The sequence below is a fragment of the Brassica napus genome, chromosome C3 (genome assembly GCF_020379485.1).
Source record: "Brassica napus cultivar Da-Ae chromosome C3, Da-Ae, whole genome shotgun sequence".
NCBI lineage: Eukaryota > Viridiplantae > Streptophyta > Magnoliopsida > Brassicales > Brassicaceae > Brassica > Brassica napus.
In genome coordinates this window covers 17,683,747-17,703,291 of record NC_063446.1, presented here as the reverse complement: position 1 = coordinate 17,703,291, position 19,545 = coordinate 17,683,747, and the positions used below count along the sequence as shown (strand labels likewise).

General features: G+C 30.4%; 2 protein-coding genes across 2 annotated transcripts; both read right to left on the bottom strand.

Moving 5' to 3' along the window:
• Positions 1-3,163: 3,163 nt before the first annotated feature.
• On the bottom strand, positions 3,164-3,663 carry LOC111201674 (uncharacterized protein At1g43920, Chloroplastic-like). The gene is made up of 2 exons (XM_022693920.2): positions 3,505-3,663; positions 3,164-3,415 (listed from the first exon to the last, which is right to left on the bottom strand). The coding sequence occupies exons 1-2, from the start codon at positions 3,661-3,663 to the stop codon at positions 3,164-3,166; spliced, it is 411 nt and encodes a 136-aa protein (XP_022549641.2).
• Positions 3,664-6,600: 2,937 nt separating this feature from the next.
• Positions 6,601-8,995, bottom strand: LOC106397554 (transcription factor UNE10-like). The gene is made up of 6 exons (XM_013838149.3): positions 8,782-8,995; positions 8,236-8,704; positions 8,042-8,137; positions 7,793-7,858; positions 6,882-7,268; positions 6,601-6,815 (listed from the first exon to the last, which is right to left on the bottom strand). Exons 1-6 carry the CDS (start codon positions 8,862-8,864, stop codon positions 6,732-6,734), a joined length of 1,185 nt encoding a protein of 394 aa, XP_013693603.2. The 5' UTR covers positions 8,865-8,995; the 3' UTR covers positions 6,601-6,731.
• Positions 8,996-19,545: the final 10,550 nt, after the last annotated feature.

Sequence of the window (19,545 nt, the reverse complement as noted above, 5' to 3'; positions counted from 1 at the left end):
GGCGTTAAGTTCACTAACAAAGCGTCTAAACGCAGTTAATTTTCGTCGTTAAACAAAACGACGTTGTCTTCTCTTCAATTAAAAAAACACATCTTCCTCATTATCTCTCAAAATCAATTTGGGGGTTTTCTCAATTAAGAACCCTAATTTCACGATTTCGCCAGAAAGAAGAAGAGAGAAGATGGGTAATGAAAAGAACAAGAAGTCTCGACAAGGGAAACTCGGTGGTGCCAGTTCTGTAGTGAAAAGAAAAGGTGGAGTCGGCGACGAAGCTGATGTACGTAAGAAGAAAAAAAGCAAAACAGATGTACTCGACAGGGAAGAAGAAGGAGAAATCAGCGAGGATGACTGTGGTGTTGTCGGTGACGACGAAGCTGATGAAGCCCCAGACAACGAAGAAGTCCCAAACAACGAAGAAGTCCCTGATGAAGCAAACGGTCATGGTGGTATCGAGGAAGAAACTGGTCGCGATTTGACTGTCTTCTTCGGAGAAGTAGCGAGGAATGATGATTGTGAGAATGATGAATATAGTGGGGACGAATGGTATTGGGAGCATGAAAAAGAAGTTCCGGATCCTCTATCATCAGATGATGAAAATGAAGAACAATCGATTCCCAGTTTAGCCTACAGAGAAGATGTGGATCCAGAGGCAATGCTTGGGCTGGGAAACACTTTTTCCACTGCTGAAGAATTCAAGCATACCCTTCTCAGGTATACATTAAAAACCCGACGCAACATCAAGCTTTACCGGTCCACTGCTTTGAAGTTAGGTGCGAAGTGTGAAGATGGCTCGTGTCCCTGGAGGGTGTATTGTTCTTATGAGAAGAGCAAACAGAAGCTGATGATCAAATGTTATGTGAATGAGCACAAGTGTGAGATAACAGGACACTCAAAGTTTTTGAAGTGTTCTACTATAGCAATGCTGTTCGCTGAGAGGCTGAGGTTGAATCCCAAAATCACCAAGCATGAAATTGCTTCTGAGATCCAAAGAGAGTATAGGATGTTTGTGAGTGTGGAAGCTTGTGGGAATGCGAAGACAAAGGTTATGAAAGAAAGAAAAGCAAGCCACGAAGAACACTTCAACAAGATATGGGATTATCAAGCTGAGATTTTTCGAACCAACCCTGGCACTACAATGGATATCGAAACCATCCCTGGACCGACAGTAGGAAGTAAACAGAGGTTTTTCCGGCTATATGTTTGCTTTCATGCGCAGAAGGAGACTTGGAAGACTTCTTGTAGACCGATAATGGGTTTAGATGGAGCATTTCTAAAGTGGGACATAAAGGGTCATCTCTTGGCTGCTGTAGGACGTGATGGAGACAATCGGATTGTTCCGATTGCATGGGCAGTAGTAGAAGTGGAGAATGACACGAATTGGGACTGGTTTGTGAGACACCTCGCAAATGACTTGGGCTTAAAGGATGGCAAAGGCTATGCTATATTGTCTGACAAACAAAAGGTAAACGTCTGATCTTGATTTTTTAAAGCTTTTAGTGCTTAAAGCATTACTGTATCTTAGTGTTTTTAACTGTCTCATGCTTGTAATTGGCAGGGTTTAGTGAAAGCAGTCCACACCATTCTTCCAGAGGTTGAGCATAGACAGTGTTGTAGACACATTTTCGATAATTGGAAGAAGAGCAGCCATGACATGCAGCTACAAAGACTCTTCTGGCGAATAGCAAGGAGTTATACAATTGGAGATTATAAAATGTGGAGTGAGAGGCTGAAAGAGTACAATCCAGGCGCCTATGCTACTCTTCAAGTCACCAAACCAGAAACTTGGTCCAGAGCATATTTCAAATTAGGGACCTTGTGCAACGATAATCTCAATAACCTAAGTGAGTCCTTCAACAGAACCATCCGTGAAGCAAGAAGGAAGCCATTATTGGAGATGTTAGAGGATATAAGGAGACAGTGTATGGTTCGAAACTTCAGAAGGGCTGTAATGGCTAAAAATGCTAAGACAAAGTTCACAAAAAGGACGCATCTTCAGATGGCTAAAGTGGAGTCAAAGTCTAAGGATTGTATGAGCTTTCCAGCAGTTGGTCCAGTCACAGAGGTTGATTATGGTGGTGTGGCTTATGCTGTGGATATGGATGAGCTAAGTTGTGGGTGTATCCAGTGGCAAATGACTGGAATTCCTTGCATTCATGCCGCCTATGTGATCCTTAAAGATGGTAAAAAACTTTCTGACTTTGTATCTCCTTGTTATACCATAGCTATGTGGCGTCAAACCTATAGTATGGGGGTAAGGCCTGTTCAAGGGAAGAAGCTATGGCCTGAGACTGGTAGATTAGGTGTCCTCCCACCACCTTGGAGAAAAGGAAACCCGGGAAGACCAAAGAACCATGATAGGTTCAAGAGCAAGGGTGAGACAGAGAAGGGCCCGAAAGTCTCTACAACTGATAGCACGAAACTAACTCGTGCTGATCGAGTTATTACATGTTCTAATTGCAAGCAAGAGCATCATAACAAGAAGACATGTAAGAATGACTTTGTTGAAAGTCAGCCCAAGAAACCACGAGGTCGCCCTAGGAAAAATCAGGCAAGTCTCAAGATGTTTTTGGTTTGTTTCTGATCTTCTTATGCTCACTTGATTTTTTTTTTCATTGTCAGTCTAATGCATCATCGTCACAACCAAGCCAGGGACAGTCTCATGCTTCATCATCACAACCAACCCAGCCACAAGTGTCAACACAGCCACGAGGGGAATCAACACAGCCACAAGAGTCAGGGAGATGGGAACAAGCCACACATGCACCACCAAACTCAGATGCGTCGGTATGGGGTCGATGGTTTTCGTGATTTCGAAGTTAGAAGGGGCAGAAGCAGAAGATAGTATTTTCGGATTTAGTGTTTTGGAGTTTTAGTGTTTTGACACTCATGTTTCAGTTTTAGTGCTTCAACACTCAGCTTTCAGGTTTCTGTCTTGTGTATCAGTATTTTCGGATCTATTTTGTAGTGCTTTGACACTTAACTTATGCTATGTTTCATCAAGCTTTATTTAAGATTGGTTTGTATCTCAACCAACAACAACAACAACAACAACTTAGTTCATTACTTCAAACAACAACATAGTCAATGAAACCAACATAATAGTCACTGAATTAAGCCCCAAACATAGTCAAGACCAAACATTAAGCAAATAACTAACTTAATTCTACATCAAACTAACTAGTAGGACAATGATGATCACGCACATGATCACAAACAAGATCGTCATCATCACCTTACACCTCTTCACCTCTGTTTTGGCTCTTACAACCTCTTCCATCAACTCAGTGACCACGCCTTTCAAATCTTCAATATCAGATTTTTCTTTGTTAAGCTCAGCTTCAAGCAGTACAATCTTTGGTAAGGCATCTTGAACCTCTTCATAAACAGCCTCCTCAACCCATTTAAACAAGTGGTTCTATGCAAAAACCATAAGATTTTAGGCATATTGCTTTATATTCAATTTGAATAAACGACAACAATATAATCAAGAAGATAAGAAGCTACATTTCTTCTCGTAAGACATCTGAAGAAAGGTCTCCCCGGATTCTTGTTAGTCTCAGACGTGTAGATTGTTGTCTTAGTCCCGCAAACACAGCTCGCCGGAAACCCACGAATACCGTATGTGTTCACGGTTGAACTCTCAGCTGTCGAATCCGAACTCATCTTCGTGTTAAGGGAAGTCAATCGTGTGAGATTGGAGGATTTTGAGTTGTAATCGTAATTTTTAGGGTTGGTGTGTCAAGAAAATCCCCAAATCGATTTGGGGGAAAATGATATTAGGGTTTCAGATCTTATTTTGAAGTTTAAGATAAAACGTTGTCGTACTGGCTAACTGTGCAAATTAACAGGGTTAACATGTTCCGTTAGTCTAATTAACGTCGGGTCTAATTTGATCCATTCAAAGAAAAGTTAGCTGGGTTTTTAAAGTCAAAAGAAAAATTTATTGTTTTTCAGGTCTTTCCGAAAGCTGGGGATTATAATGGTCCAAATGAAAAAGCTGATGATTTGTTTAACATTTTTCCCATTTTACAAACTGTAAGTAGGGCCGGGAACTGATCGAATAGTACCATATTTTCTAATATTCGTGATTTGCTTTGTATTTCAGAGATATCTGATTTTTCAATTTGTTTTACTTCATAAAATTACAGATATCTAGTTTTCCAGATATGCATAACTTTTTTTGATATTTACGAATATTCACGGATGCTTCATCCATTTTGTTCAATAAAAGTCTAAAAAGATATATCAAATTGTTTTTTTAGAAATATCTTTTACATGATAAAATATTAAGTAAAAAATTAATGAAACTATATGTTTTATTAAATTTTTAAATTAATAATTTTTTCTTATAATTTTTTTTTTAGAAAATGTAGTTTTGTATAAAGATTTATATTTTTTAATTTAATATTTTATAAGTAATTTTTAAAATAAAATTTAATAAATTATATGTTAAATAATTATATAAGATTATACATTTAAAACTCTATATTTAATCGTAGATATAAATCTATTTGTACAAAAGTCGGAACGGATCGGATATCCGTCTCTAAATTTTTAGTATTTGTGATTTGCTTCCCTTTTAACGGATATTGATTTTTAATATTTGGTTTGCTTCAGAGAATTACGGATATCCGGATTTTTTGGATCAACTCGAAACAAATAATGAATCAGATCAAATTTAACGGATAAAATGCTCGATCATACCTGCAAGGATACTGAAACCACCACTTATCAAAAATAAAGTAGCGGTTCGTTTCTGGGTCTAGAGTGAGGTTACAAATTCACCCAAACATAATAATTACTTTCTCAGACGATATTCAGATACAACCAGACCTTTTTAGGGGTTTTAAAAGGTAAACTTTTGATCCGTCCTTTAAAAGTTGGGTATATTTTTTGTTTCAATTTTTCTCTATTATTTCAAGAAATTTAGTTTTAGATACAACCGGAAAACTATAATCATAATTTAAAATAAGTTTGTGGCTACAAAGTTTTGTACAAAAACCCATTAACGGTAATCCAAAATGGTTAAAATACTGGAGATATTTGAAATATTTATTGGGGTTTTAACCAAAGATTTAAACATAAGTAATTTTATATTAAATTTAAGTATTTGTTCATGTATTGTAAAATTTATATGTCATTTGTTGTTTTTATTTTTGAATCCGGTTTGTGTTTCAAAAAATATCCATCAATTAAAAACTTCATAACCCGCAAAAACTGCTAAAACTAGAGGCTGCATGTTGAACTTATGGGTGATCGATATATAATCCAATTTTGTTTAAATTATTGTTTTTAAAATTTAAAATTTAATTTAAACATTTGAATTAGATATTTAAATAATTATAATTTTGATATTATTGTATAGTTTATTATATGTCGTAACTCTAACTTGTTATAAAAATTGTTTAAATTATATTTTTATGTGAAATGAAAAATAAATAATTTGAATTTTAAAATTTTACTACATTTTTAAACATGGGGTTTTCTTTTATTTTTAATATTGATATATTTATAATTATATGTTAAAAATAAATTAAAAACTGACATAGTTATCCACAATCAGGGTATGACTGGTTTCCCAGTTACCACCCGCAAATGCAGCTTTTGCAGTTGGTAGCAGTTGTTGGCGTTTTGCAACAATCACTCAAACCGCTTTAAACCGCTTCGAACCGTTCCAATCCTCATAAATTCAAAAGGTGGTTCCAGCTAGCGTTTGCGGTTGCGGGCGGTTGTGGGAGGATAATTTTTTTTCTTTTTTTCTTAAAACAATATAAATACAAAAATAAAATTATTCAATAAAAAATTTAAATCGGAATTATAAAAATACTAAAATATATCTATTATATTTTAATTAATATTATAAAATTTTAAGATAAAAATATTTTCTATTATTTAAAAAAAAAATTAAACTATAACTTTCTAAATATAATTTTTATATTTATTATAATATTATTATTTTTGATATTTTTATAATTGTATAAAATATAAATATTGTTAATTTATTAGTTAACGGTTGTTGCATTTGGTAGTTAACCAGTCATAAGTATCCCGCAAACGCACTAATTTCTAACCGCAGAACCAGCCGTACAAATCTCTTAAACCCGCTAATAACTGCAACCACCCGCATCCGCAAACTCCCGCAACCGCAACCGTTGCGTTTGAACCAGTCAGACCTCAATCTAATAACTCAGTGACCGGAAGATAATTAGATTCAACATCTAGAATGTGTTTAAAACATTAATTAAACCTTAGTTCATTTCCATTTATTTGTGTGGTGAAAATAATATTTATTAAAGTATTGTATCAATATTTCTGTTTCCAAATGACATAATATTTATTTATTGGACTTCATAAGGTAGTCGACAGTTTGTAATATTGAAAGTAGTGGATCACTGATATTTTGGAATTTAAATGGTGAACTTTACAAAATATGCATATATCTTAGAAGTAGTTACAAAATTATTTTATCAGTAACATATGTATATGACAGAATTGGATCCGGAAAATTTGGATTTTATCAAGGTGGTTATATGATATATTTAGATAATCAATTAGATGCAATTATATTTTAAGTTAGACTCAACTATTATCAACCGGATATGTTCCTAATTTAATAGTATTAATTAATCATAGTCATGTGTACCCTATACATACAAATTAAAATACAATGGAATATGCATTTATTGTCAATATGTACAACACATATGTAGACGTAAGGTCGAAATAATATATCATTTTGGATTTGAAGGAGGAAGCTGTTGCTGCATTTGCTGATATAACGCAGCCATCCTACTATATGCTTCCATCGTCGTTGGCTGCATGTCAATCCTTTAAACAAAAATGAAGGATAAAAGTTTTATATAAAACAAAAGTTGTATAACCTGCAAGGAGCATGCAAGAAAGGCTGACATAGGATCGGGGATAAGAGGAGACTGAAATCGAGGGTCGGTGGAAGAGGAGGCATCCCATGAGGTAGAAGTCATGGGCACAAATGGGTTCTGTATCATGTTGGCATGGATATTAGGAGCCGTTGCAGTAGCAGCTCGGTTCATAGAACTAAGGTCGACAAGACCTAGACCGGGCATCCCCATGCGAAGCCCTAAGCCCATGGAACTGGACATGAGATTTAGTTGAAGTTGTTGTTGTTGCTGCTGCATGGCCATGGGAAGCATCATGGAGGGCATGTTCATTCTGCTCATCATGAACACATGTGCTTGGAGTTGCTTCAAGTTCTCTATCACTTCATCCAACATGGACGCTTTATCCGTCTAGTTCCAAATTGTAACTTATCAAACCATTCACTCTTTTTGATGTATTATTTAACCAAACCAACTCAAGGAATGATCGATGAACACATGTCTACAATAATAATAGTACACTATACATATGTAATGTAGATCGTGTTAATTGATTGTATTGGTTGAATTTCGATTGACAGCCAAAAGGTGGCATATAGTAATTAAGGGTATATGAATGAACCAATTGGCAGGAGAAAGTCGTAAAGAGATGTAAAATCAGTTTTTCGGGGCCAAACAAATAAGAGAGATCGAGCATAAGTGTGTGGAGTAAAATCATCGTATGAGTTCCATTTCTTCATATACATTCATTTTCCTTTGGTCCACCACCCTTCTTATCCCCTCTAGCTATTTTCGTACCTACTTTATTTATAGTACTTTATTATTATTATATATTATTACGCACGTATACTCAAATAAATTTGATTTAGCAGTTGACCGAAAGAAGAGAAAATAATAATTTAACGACAGTTTACGATGCATGTAAAATGAGGTACCTTGCTGGAATTGGGAACCAGTTTCTGCAACGTCTTCATCCTTTGATTGATCTTATCTCTCCTCTTCTGCAATAAAACCAATCAAGAGACAATCACCAATGTTTAATTAATGAATATTAACTCTGAAATTTCATTCCTATACAAAGAAAACATTAACTATGAAACACTAGTCGACGAATAACAATATAATTTTTCCTCTCAAAATAAATAAATAAGAGTAATAAAGGGTTGAAGGAGTGAATGAATTACACGTTCGGATTGGTTGTGAATAGCAGCGGCTCTGCTTCTCTTGGTTGAAGCTGATGATTTTCCTCCCGTTTGCTTCTCTTCTTCTTCTTCCTCCACCTATATATAGCGTTGTAATTCATTTTTTTTTTTAAAAGTGATATATAACAAATTAATTAGAAGGAATAAGTTATAATAATAAAAGAGAAACTAATTGCCTGTGGGCGGCTGTGGCAGACGGAGTCATGATCGTCGATGTTGGTGGTTTTGGTGAAAGGCTTCCCGTCGGAGCTGGAGTTAACATCCAGCGATGTTGAGGTGAAGCCGTAGGTGTCAATGGTCAGGCGCTGGCTCCCGCTCGCGCTCCACTCGGGCGCCACTCTAGCTCGTTTCCCACCATCCATGGGATGACCATCGCTACACGAGCCCACGCCGGTAGCGGGCTGGCTCTGCTGCTCGGGGACAAGCGCGTCCATGCCGACCCTGGAATAGCGGTGATGGAACGATGGGACGAGCTCATCGGCGGGCTTAGGGTTAGGGAAGCGAGTAGCTTGGTCCACTATTGACTCCAACATTCCACCGGCGCCAGTGGAGTATTTTGACGGAGCAGGCACCCGCGGTGGACATAAGCCGTGCAACCCTAGTTGCCCGTTCTCCCACGTCAGCTCGGCTACCTCATAGTCTAGCCTGCACAAGCCATAGATAGACTATATTAATTATTACATATATTGAGGCCAATAATATACTGATAAAATGGTACATACATGGGGATATCTGCAGCTTTAGTGGAGCGGACGGTGGCCGCCGGAGTATCATCGATGTGGTAGTTTGGACCACGCTGGCTCATCCTGAAGCTGACTTGTGTATATATTGCTATTATCAAATTTAGGGGCTATTATGTTGTTCAGATGTTCTCTTTCTTATAATGTTTCTTTTTGTGTTATGTAACTTTTTGTAGCAACGGATGAGTGGGGAGATATACTTGACTAGTTAACCATATAGATATACTTTTTGAATTTTTTTTTGGGTTTACTCAATGAGGTGAAGGTTTACAAACCAATAGTATTTTATTTTTTCAATTCCATATTTTTTAAAAAAGAACCAAAATAATAAGAATGTGCCAAATTATATTATTTTTTAAAATAAGAAAGTAAAAATAAATAAAAAATAGTAATAGTTGCCAAATTACTTTTTTAATATTTTTAACATCATCAACAAAACATTAAACTCTAAACCTTAAATACTAAACCCTAAACCCTTGAATAAATCCTAAACTTTTGGGTACACCATAAGCCTTAGGTTTAGGATTTATCCAAGGGTTTAGGGTTTGGGATTAATGATTTAGTGCTTTTAAGATTTAATGTTTAGTGTTTTTGTGATTTGGAATTTAAGATTTATCCAAAGTTTTAGGGTTTACCCAAGTGTTTAGAGTTTAGTATTTAGGGTTTGAGTTTTGACGACGCCGTTAAAAAAATTATTTTTTAGCAACTATTACTATTTTTTTTTAAACATAATATAACCTTTTTTTAAGATATAGAGAATATAAAATAAGAAAATACTATTGATTATGTGTGAACCTAAAAGTTCACCTAGGAGATGAACCAAAAAAAAACTCTGTATATAGCTTAGGCCCCTTCAGTTAAAGCGCTGCTTAATAGCTGTTGAGTGTTCTCTTGACAACTTTATTAAACGTGAGAACTGATAACACATGTGCATACAAAGTTTGTTTTGATAGTTTTTTTATGGGAGGAGTTTGAACTAGGTCGTCCTAATCTCTCTCTCTAGGTGTGGAATCAACCATTGGTAATATAATATCTCATGACACGACGTAGAGGAATTTTAAACATACGGGATCAATCCATGATATATTAATTATAGTTTAGTTTCACAATTTTTAATAAAAATTGATCTGATCAATCGGAAAAAAATTATATAATAACAACAAAAAATATTATATATGTATAAATAAAACGATCAAATATATAAAAAATTATCAGTAATATATACAAATAAACTCACCATGCGCAAGGCACAGATCTTATCTTAGTTTTGGATTATTTTGGAAAATTCTTCTAAAATAGTTGCTATTTTTTTGTTGTTATTATATAATTTCTTTCCGATGGACCGGATCAATTTTTATTAAAAATTGTGGAACTAAACTATAATTAATATATCATAGATTGATCGGATTGGACATTAAGCAAATTATGACAAAAAACTTATTTTTCCACCGAACACATTCTTAAAAAAAGTGAACAGTACTGTTTCCACAATTGAATTATTTTAAATTTTATCTTCCATATGGTTTTGAAATGTTTCAGATCAACCATCGAATTGATACATGTCATTTTAATGCTTTTCGTCGTATGCTTAAGGAAAATTTACATTTTTGTAATTTAAAGTCGTTTAAAAAAAATTCAAAATATAACATATAAGAAAAATATAACATATGAGGTTTTCTCATATTTACAATTTAAAGTCGTTTTAAAAAATTTATAACATATAAGGTTTCCTCTTTTTTTTTGTAATTTAAAGTCATTTTAAAAAATTCAAAATATAACATATAAGAAAAAATCTAATTTTTTATTATATGGTTACTGTGATTGTTTAATTCTTTTAATAATATAAATTAAACAAAAATGAAGAAAAATGCAAAAATTGTTATCAAATCTTTATTATTCATAGACATTAATTGACATATATATGTTAATCATATTAGGTAATTCCGTAGTTTTTATTTAAGGAAATAATACATGTTTCTTATATTTTGGGTTAATATAATGTTCCCTAATAATTGAATTTGGACCAACATTTTTTCAATTGATTCTTAAGCTGCCACATAAGATAAATTGACATCCTAATTGAGTGACACCTAAGCAAGATCTCTTTTTAATTAGTACAAAATTTAGGTTGCAACTTTTTAAATGATCCTCAATTAATATATAGGGGATATGAAATAAAATTAAAATATATACCACATATTCAAATGCAAAAGTAACATAAATGTGTAATGAAATTATAACTATCTTTTTATGACCAAAAAAAAATTAAACATATTTTGACAATTATACCCTTAAAAATCTACACGAAACAATGAATCTTGTGAGAAGATTTCTTGAGGAAATGTCTGAGAAGAAATATATTTATGACCTTAATTTTATAGTTAAATTATAAAAGTTGGAAAATTATTTAGTGGAAAATAAATTAAATATTGCCAATAAAAAAATATAAATCATGTAATAAAAAGTTAATATTGTATTTTCAGGATTAGATTTGGTTTATTAAATATCTTTTGAAATGTTAATTTAATGTATAAGTGTTTAATTGTGTATACATTAAACACTTTAAAAGGTGATTTTATGTCGTCGTGAAGGGTTTACGGATACTTAGTTCAATTATTTGATTTTAGAGTTTATGTTTAGGTGACTTTCCGAAGAAGCCTGTGAAATAGTCACATTAAGTTGAATTTATAATTTTGCTCAAATCTAACACACACAAAAATACTCATGTAAAATCTATATATCTAGGATGAGGATATGAAAACCGCATAATTAAAAACTTGTAAAAACAAGATAAATTGTAAGAAAAACATGAGACAAAAAATATCATAAGCAATTGATACAAGGTTTGGTGTCTTCAAATTCAAATATATTAGAGATTTTTAAAGAAAATAATATTAGATTGTTGTTGCAGCCATTTTAGAGAGAGAAAATGTGTAAATTTGTTTATATAAATCTTAATTATGTTAAAAGTTTTTGGTGTAGAAGACTTCATGGATCATGAAGTCTACTTACTCATGGAAATATACACAAGTAGACTTCACATGAAGTAATCTACACCATGAATTTTAAGTAAATTATTGTTTGGTTATATTTTATTGATTATTTTCGGTTATATTTAAATTGAAGATAAAATTTACGGCTACGTAAATACTTTTTGACTATGTGATTTTCCCGTGCTCATGCACGGGGATAAATATCATAAAATAAATATATTATAATAATTTAGTAATATTTTAGTTTTAATTATTCTATTATTATATTATAATCAATATGGGTAGTTTTAAATAACATTATGTTATTTTAGTTAGACGTATAATTTTGAATATATAATATCTCGACTGTTTGGTTATTATTTGGATATATTAGATAAAATTTACTTTCGATTCAACTATAATATTTTTGTTGTACAGCTTAATTTTGTTATTTTGATGTAGTTTGATTCTTATCTTAGATTTGTAAACTTATTTTAGTAAGAATATATATAATTCAATATAGGTTGTTTTGAGAATCAAATAGTAAAAGTAAACTAAAGTGTTGACGATTCAAAGTTACATAAATAAATATAACAATAATAGTCTTTTGAAACCTTATGCATATATACGTTATATATATATATATATAAGTTATACAAAATACTTAATTGTAATAGTTGGTTAATGTATATATTTATAATATTATTTGAAAATTTCATATTTATTTGTAATATGTTGATTCGTTATATAATTTATACGTATAAAAATATTACTATAAATAAAATATATTATTTTAATTTAATGATCGACTTTGTATAAGAAAATTTAAAATTGGTCTAGTTACTCATTTTGTGGGTATATTATGTTACATATATTCCGTCAAATTAAAGTATAACTATTTCTATTCATTGTATTAGTTGGGTTGTTCATCTTAGATGTGTAAATATATTTTGATTTTTTTAGTAATTTAGTATATTTTAATTTAGAAAAAGAAAATTATAAAAATAAAATGATGATAGGTACAAAGTTACATAAAAACATAACCCATAAATTTTAAAAGGGAAGATTATTTCTTTACTTTGATAAAGATTATTTTTTAAAACTTTCATTTTTATGAAATCACATTATATATGTAAAAATATATTCTTCCTAAATTTTAATAATATTTTATTGGAGGATTTACCAAATATGACTCAAAACTTGATTTTGATTGCAAAAATATACCCAAACTTGAATCAAATGTAAAAGTAACCTAAAAGCCTTATGAAATTATAGACAGCCCCTTGTGACCAAACAAAAAAACAGAACTCATTTTTATGAATATAGTCCCGCTAAGTCTTCTGAGATTCTGTTAAGTCTTCTGGACGACGTCCACAGAAGTCGTCTGGTATTGTTGATCTTAAAAATAATTTATAAATTTTGTAAAAAATATTTTGATAAGCGAAAAATCAAAATCATGTAAGTATAAATAGTTTTAAGTGATATAAATTAAGATATAATAAAATTGAATTGTTTTCAACATAGATGAGTGAAAATAGTGAATCATGATATTCTTTGGTCTAGGGTTTGGCAACATATGTTGTAGTATTGTATGTATTCTTAGGTTAGATTTTGGAAAGCTTTCATGTTTTTTTGAAAAATTAAATATTTACCTACATGTGATTATTTCTATGTGAAGTAACACTTTTTAAGTTTAATTTGATTTTATGAAGTGTTTAGTTAGTTAATTTAGTTTAGGGGTTATGTTTAGGGTCTAGACGACTAACATGTAAGTCGTCTGGCGATTAGAAGACTTCTCTGAAATTCTTCTAACTTCCGCTAAAAATATTGAAGTCTTCTGGGCGACTTACAAGTAAGTCGTCTAACAAGTCTTCTGATCGAAAATATTTAACCTTATTGGAATTGAAAAATTTACACATTATCTCTTCTCCTCTTAAATGGCTGCAACAAAAATGGTATGTTCCTCATTCTAAAACTTTTCAACCTCTCTCTAATCTTTTGAACTTATAAACACCAAACTTTATTGTTTTTGTTTCTTGTCTTTCTCACTAGTTTATCTTGTTTTGCAGGTTTTTCATCACATGGTTCTCATTTTCCACTCATTTAAAATTAGATTATTAATTTTAGATATGTATTTTTTGTGTGTTCTACAAAGGTAGATTTATCTAATTTCTCACTCATTTTCTCTGTTTTTAAGCCATTTGAACGTTTTTGGAGATGCAGGTTTTTCAGATCTGGATTTGGATATACATGTTTTTCAGATCTGAAAGACTTCTGGGCTAGAATACTTCCATACGACTTCCAGGAAGTCTTCTAACAGAGTCTTTTCTCCCATGTCTCCCTTTCATAATAGATCTGAGTGTTTTGGTAAGTTCTTATGTCTGATTTTTCTTCATTTAGTAACCTCCTGTTGCATAAAGTTCATACTTTTTTTCCAAACTAAAACTCTCCAAACCCACTCTAATCTCTTTGGCTTGAAAACACTAAACTTTATATGAATTTTTCATTTTTGTCTCATGTCTTTCTCACTAATGTATCTTTTTGTTGCAGGTTTTTAATCAGAAGGTTCTCATCTTCCACTTGGATATGTACTTTGTGTGTTCTATAAAAGTATGTCTATCTAATTTTCCATTTATTTTCTATGTTTTTAAGCCATTTGAACGTTTTTTGATATGATATGCAGGTTTTTCAGATATGGGTTTGATATACATGTTTTTAGATCTGGATCAGACTTTGGAAGACCTATGGGAAGTCTTCTCGGAAGTCTTCTAAAATATAATGCGCTAGAAGACTTCCTGGAAGTCTTCTGACGGGGTCTTCTTCCATATCAAGTGGAGTCTAAGCTTGTCTTTATAGATAGATGAATGATCTATAATAGTTTTGTTTGTGGTATGTTTTGTGATTTGCATGTGTACTTCTTTAGCTGTGACTTTTTTGTAAACTTGAAAAGATATTAATGAAAAAGTTTGGTAAATATGTTCATTTTCCACAATATTATCTTGCAAAAATTACTTGACATAATTGAAGTTATTGATACAACTTCCATAGCATAACACAATAACACAAAAAATTAATCAAATTTGTTACAACTAAGGGAGAAGAATTCTCAAGAAAACTTAGTCAAATTCACAAAAGATAAAACATTACATAAGTTCAAAGGTAGAACACTTTCATTACATACATAAGTAAAAAGTATATTTTATGATCTGAGAAGACACACTAAACCATGTTACTTGATATTGTTGAAGTTACTCAACACTTTTGAAAATTAAATAAAGATATCTTAAAGTTACTTAACAAATTTACAAAAACTAACGTTGAAGACTTCCACAGAAGTCTTCTCAATTAGCTAGAAACTTTACTAAGCATGAATGTTGGTAACCTCATAAATATCACCAATTAAGTTATAAATTTCATTCAGTAGTCCCAATATTGACTAATATACATGAATTAACAAAAACAATTAAAAAGTCTTTATAGTTTTACAGAAAATGAAAGTTTATTAAACATTGACGCAGATGACTTTCACGGAGGTCGTCTGGTAGACTTCTAGGAAGTCATCCATTTAGGTTAGTTTTGCAATTGATTTTTAACCTAAACGATTTACACGGAAGTCGTCCGTCCGACGACTTACATGGAAGTCGTCCAAGATAAGCAAAGTTTGACCAGAATCTCGGAATAAAATCATGGACAACTTCAATGTAAGTCGTCTAGAAAAAAATAATTTTTTTTTGCTTTATTTTTCAATTGCAAAACTAACCTGAGACGACTTCCATGTAAGTTGTCTAGGTATAAAAAAATATTGATTTTTTAATTTTCTACTCGACGACTTACGTGTAAGTCGTCCAGGAAAAGTCAAATTTCTGACATAATCCGGTCAAATGCAAAACTAACCCGTTTACCCTAAACGACTTACATGGAAGTCGTCTCGATTTTTTTTTAACAAACAAAGATGGACGACTTCCATGTAAGTCGTCTATAAAAACACATTTAAAAGTCAATTGCAAAACTAACTTCTGCATTGACCAGAAGACTTCCATGTAAGTCGTCTACAACCAGACGACTTACAGGTAAGTCGTATGGACGAACAGATCTGGGAAAAAAGCTGATTTCATAGTTTCAACCGGTGAAATAACTTATTTAGCACACATAAGTCTTCTCCAAGCACCCATAATCTCGAACAAAAGTGACCCACCAAGAATCGTAAGCTTCAATGGCTTTATGAACCATAAAAAAATTTAGAATCAAAATCTTGGGGTTTTTGGATGAATATGGAGAGAAAGGAAAGAGATGTTTTTTTAATTCATACGAATTGAGAAAAGAAAGAGTGTAAATCGATTTTTAGGTGCATTAAGAGCTTCAAATTGGTTATTCATGGTGGTTGGTGTATTGATGGCAATAGCAATATTGTGAATAGTAAATACTTGAGGAAAATGAATGTGATAGAGTAAAATATGCATTTTCAAAAAAAAAAAGTGATGGCATTTTCGTGAATAATCTGAACTTTGGGGATGAAAGAGGCAAGTCAAAGTTTCAAAAAAAACATAGGTTAGTTTTGTGTTTGACTTCAAGTTTTGAGTCATATTTGCAAAAACCCCTATTTTATTTATATATATGTTAATTTGAAAAATATAAAAGGGAAACTAAATAAAAAAGAAAGATTAAATTAAATTTTATTCATTAAATATATCTTAATTTATGTTGTTAAATTATTTTGTAATAATTTGAGAAATATATTGATTTAAATAAAATGCTTAATACTTTTAAAATATATATTATGTTTTTTAAGATTATCTTTTAAAAGGGAAGATTATTTTTTTACTTTAAGATCAAGATTATTTTTTTACTTTAAGATCAAGATTATTTTGTGAACTTTCGTTATTATGAATTACTTTATATATATAAAAGATATTTTCGTTTTAAAATTTATAAAAAAAATTATTATATTGGGTTTTCGAAAAGATAAAGAAAAAGAAAACTTAAATAAAAATGAAAAATAGAATAAATATTTAATAATGATAAATAGATATATTTGATTCATTAAGAATATCATCGTAATCAACCACCGTAAGTGTTAACGTGAGCGCGACACATAGAAAACTGACTTCTCAAATAATATTATAGAGATTTGGCAGATATTCTTCACGAAATCCACTAACCCTAAACTTACTATATTTCCATTCATTCACATCAAGATATCATAAATGTTTAGAATCCATATTATATAAGGAGACATTGATTTTACTAATTTGAACCTGTTGGAAGATTTCTTTAACAAATTTTCTATCTCCATACTTTAAAATTAAATATTTGAACTATCTAGATAACAATAACATGTACACTAAACATAAAATCAACCTTTAAAGTGCTTACTGTAAACACAATTTACACTTATATGTCAAAGTAATCATTTTTCGAAAATATGTCAAAGTAATATATTTAAAATTTTAGAACCAACCCTAAAATACAAACATTACTTGAACATGTGTTAACTAACTCTAAAAAATAGACAAATATGATATACCATCTATATTTTTCTACCTACTTCATTTCATCTACTTCAAATATTCAATTTATTAAATAATTTAAATGATTTACAATTATTTATATTTACATACTTTTAATTATTATTAAAATAAATTTTCACAATTTTATAAATTAGTTATAAGATTAAATTCATAAGCATACTTTTTCAGGGGACTTCATTGTTTCACGTAGACTTCTCAATGTTATAATGGTAAATGTACTTTCAAATATATATTTTGGTCATAACAATTAAAGTCACTCATAATAAATTGATTTGTTAAATAATATTAAAAAGATTTACTAGATTTTGACCCACGCTTTTGAAGCGCATGTTTTTTTCCAAGTAATAATAATGTTTGATATGAATTATTATTTTAGTTTTGATGTTTCGAAGTATATTATTAAGTTACAAAATTATATAATTTATAAAATATTTTATTTTAGAATTTATACGTACATTGTTATGTTACAACGTCATCATTGCATTTTGTGTGTTTTTTGTAAGAGTTATATGTTACAACGTCATCATTGCATTTTGTGTGTTTTTTGTAAGAGTTATATTTGTTGAGTTGATGAGACAAAAATTTTACTTGGCAGATTTTGAGCTAATCTAATAGTATATATTTGTAAAATTTTTAATAGTTTTAGCAGTGTTTTCATACGTGACCCAAACCTACAGTCTCAGAAGTAAATCATGTGATTCATATAAAATCTGGTATGAATTTTGTTAAAACCTTATATATAAAAATCTGATAAAACTCGGTGAAAACTTAAAAATCTATCATTGACCCACTATCCAATATTGGTTGATCCGATAAAATCCCCATATAAATTGGATTATATTTTTTCAAAAATTAATTCAAACTTTTGAATCAAGCTTTGAAGCGCGACATTAATATTTTTTCAAAAAAATAAAAATCTTGTTTAACTTAGATATTCCAAACCTAGTGAAGAGTTTATACCAATCTCAATGTGTTTTGTCGATAAACGGAATTTCTCTCCAGATTTTCAAATGAGGCCATATATCTTTTTTATGTAATAAAAAGTATAATTTTATAAATAATTTATATGTTTTAACATTTCCTATGATTTATGTTTAAATTTGTGTATTTAATTTATTTTACTATTTTAACTGAACTATAATTTTAGAGATTTTGGATAAGTTTGACTCGTATTATGAGTCTCTTTGTTTAACCTATTTTAGCTAACTGTTAACAATTTATTTTTATCAAACAAAATACATTAATTTTATTTATAAATATTCTGACTTACAATATTTTTAAACTATAAATCAAAATTTATTATTTCATCTTTAATATTTTGAAATTTTATATTTTAAAAGTAAAGTATATTATAAATATATGAATATGTGTTATGATGTATGTATAATTATTTTAAAATAGATCACAAATGATATATATATATATATATATATATATATCATGTACAACCGTTTACACACGTTGAAAACCAGAATATAGAACTTACATTAATTCTTACAAAACTGTAATAAATTATATTCATATTTTAGATTATAAGATATTGTATAACAATATAAGTATGTGTTGTCAAGAAAAAAACTTATATAATCAGCGATATGGGCAACAGTTCAACCATGTATATAATTTTAAGGGAATATATATATATATATAATTTTAGTAAATTTAATTACGTAAGAAATGAATGTATGAGTACCAATAAGGTGATACAATTCAGAATATTTTTCTTTGCTAAAATATCTTCAAAATCTATTCTAATATATAGCATTTATGGTCGATATAAATTTGAATATTTATATTCTTAATGTTGGTAGGATATATTTATTAACAGTAAATAGGTATATTTGTTAAGTTGCTAGACAGAAGAATAAATGTGTACATTTCGTCTAAATTTTAAAATGTTTTGCGTGAACCATATCAACATGATACAAAATCAATTTGGTAGATTAATTGTAAAAAAGCTAATAGTCACGAAAATATATGTTTTTGCATTTATTTATATATTTTATTTTAAATTAAAATTCATTTGGAAGAATTTAATAATTTGTGAGAACCATTAATTATATCATATAATATTTCATGAATCTGACAATATATAGATTTATTAAGTTTAAAAAATTATAGTTTTGAGATTACATATAATCTATATAGGGTTTAGGTGTTTTTGGTATTGGGTTTAGTTTTTATTTAAAACTTAAGAAGATGTTGAGATAAAAATAATAATGAAAACAGTGTTCAGTTATCTATTC

Bases quoted from the DNA above. Each gene is read 5' to 3' on its own strand.
- LOC111201674 (XM_022693920.2), bottom strand. From the start codon at position 3,663: ATGAGTTCGGATTCGACAGCTGAGAGTTCAACCGTGAACACATACGGT. The intron at 3,416-3,504 runs GTAGCTTCTTAT...GTTTTTGCATAG, and splicing joins GATGTCTTACGAGAAGAAAT to AACCACTTGTTTAAATGGGT.
- LOC106397554 (XM_013838149.3), bottom strand. From the start codon at position 8,864: ATGAGCCAGCGTGGTCCAAACTACCACATCGATGATACTCCGGCGGCC. The intron at 8,705-8,781 runs GTATGTACCATT...TGGCTTGTGCAG, and splicing joins AAAGCTGCAGATATCCCCAT to GCTAGACTATGAGGTAGCCG. The intron at 8,138-8,235 runs GCAATTAGTTTC...CGCTATATATAG, and splicing joins TCTGCCACAGCCGCCCACAG to GTGGAGGAAGAAGAAGAAGA.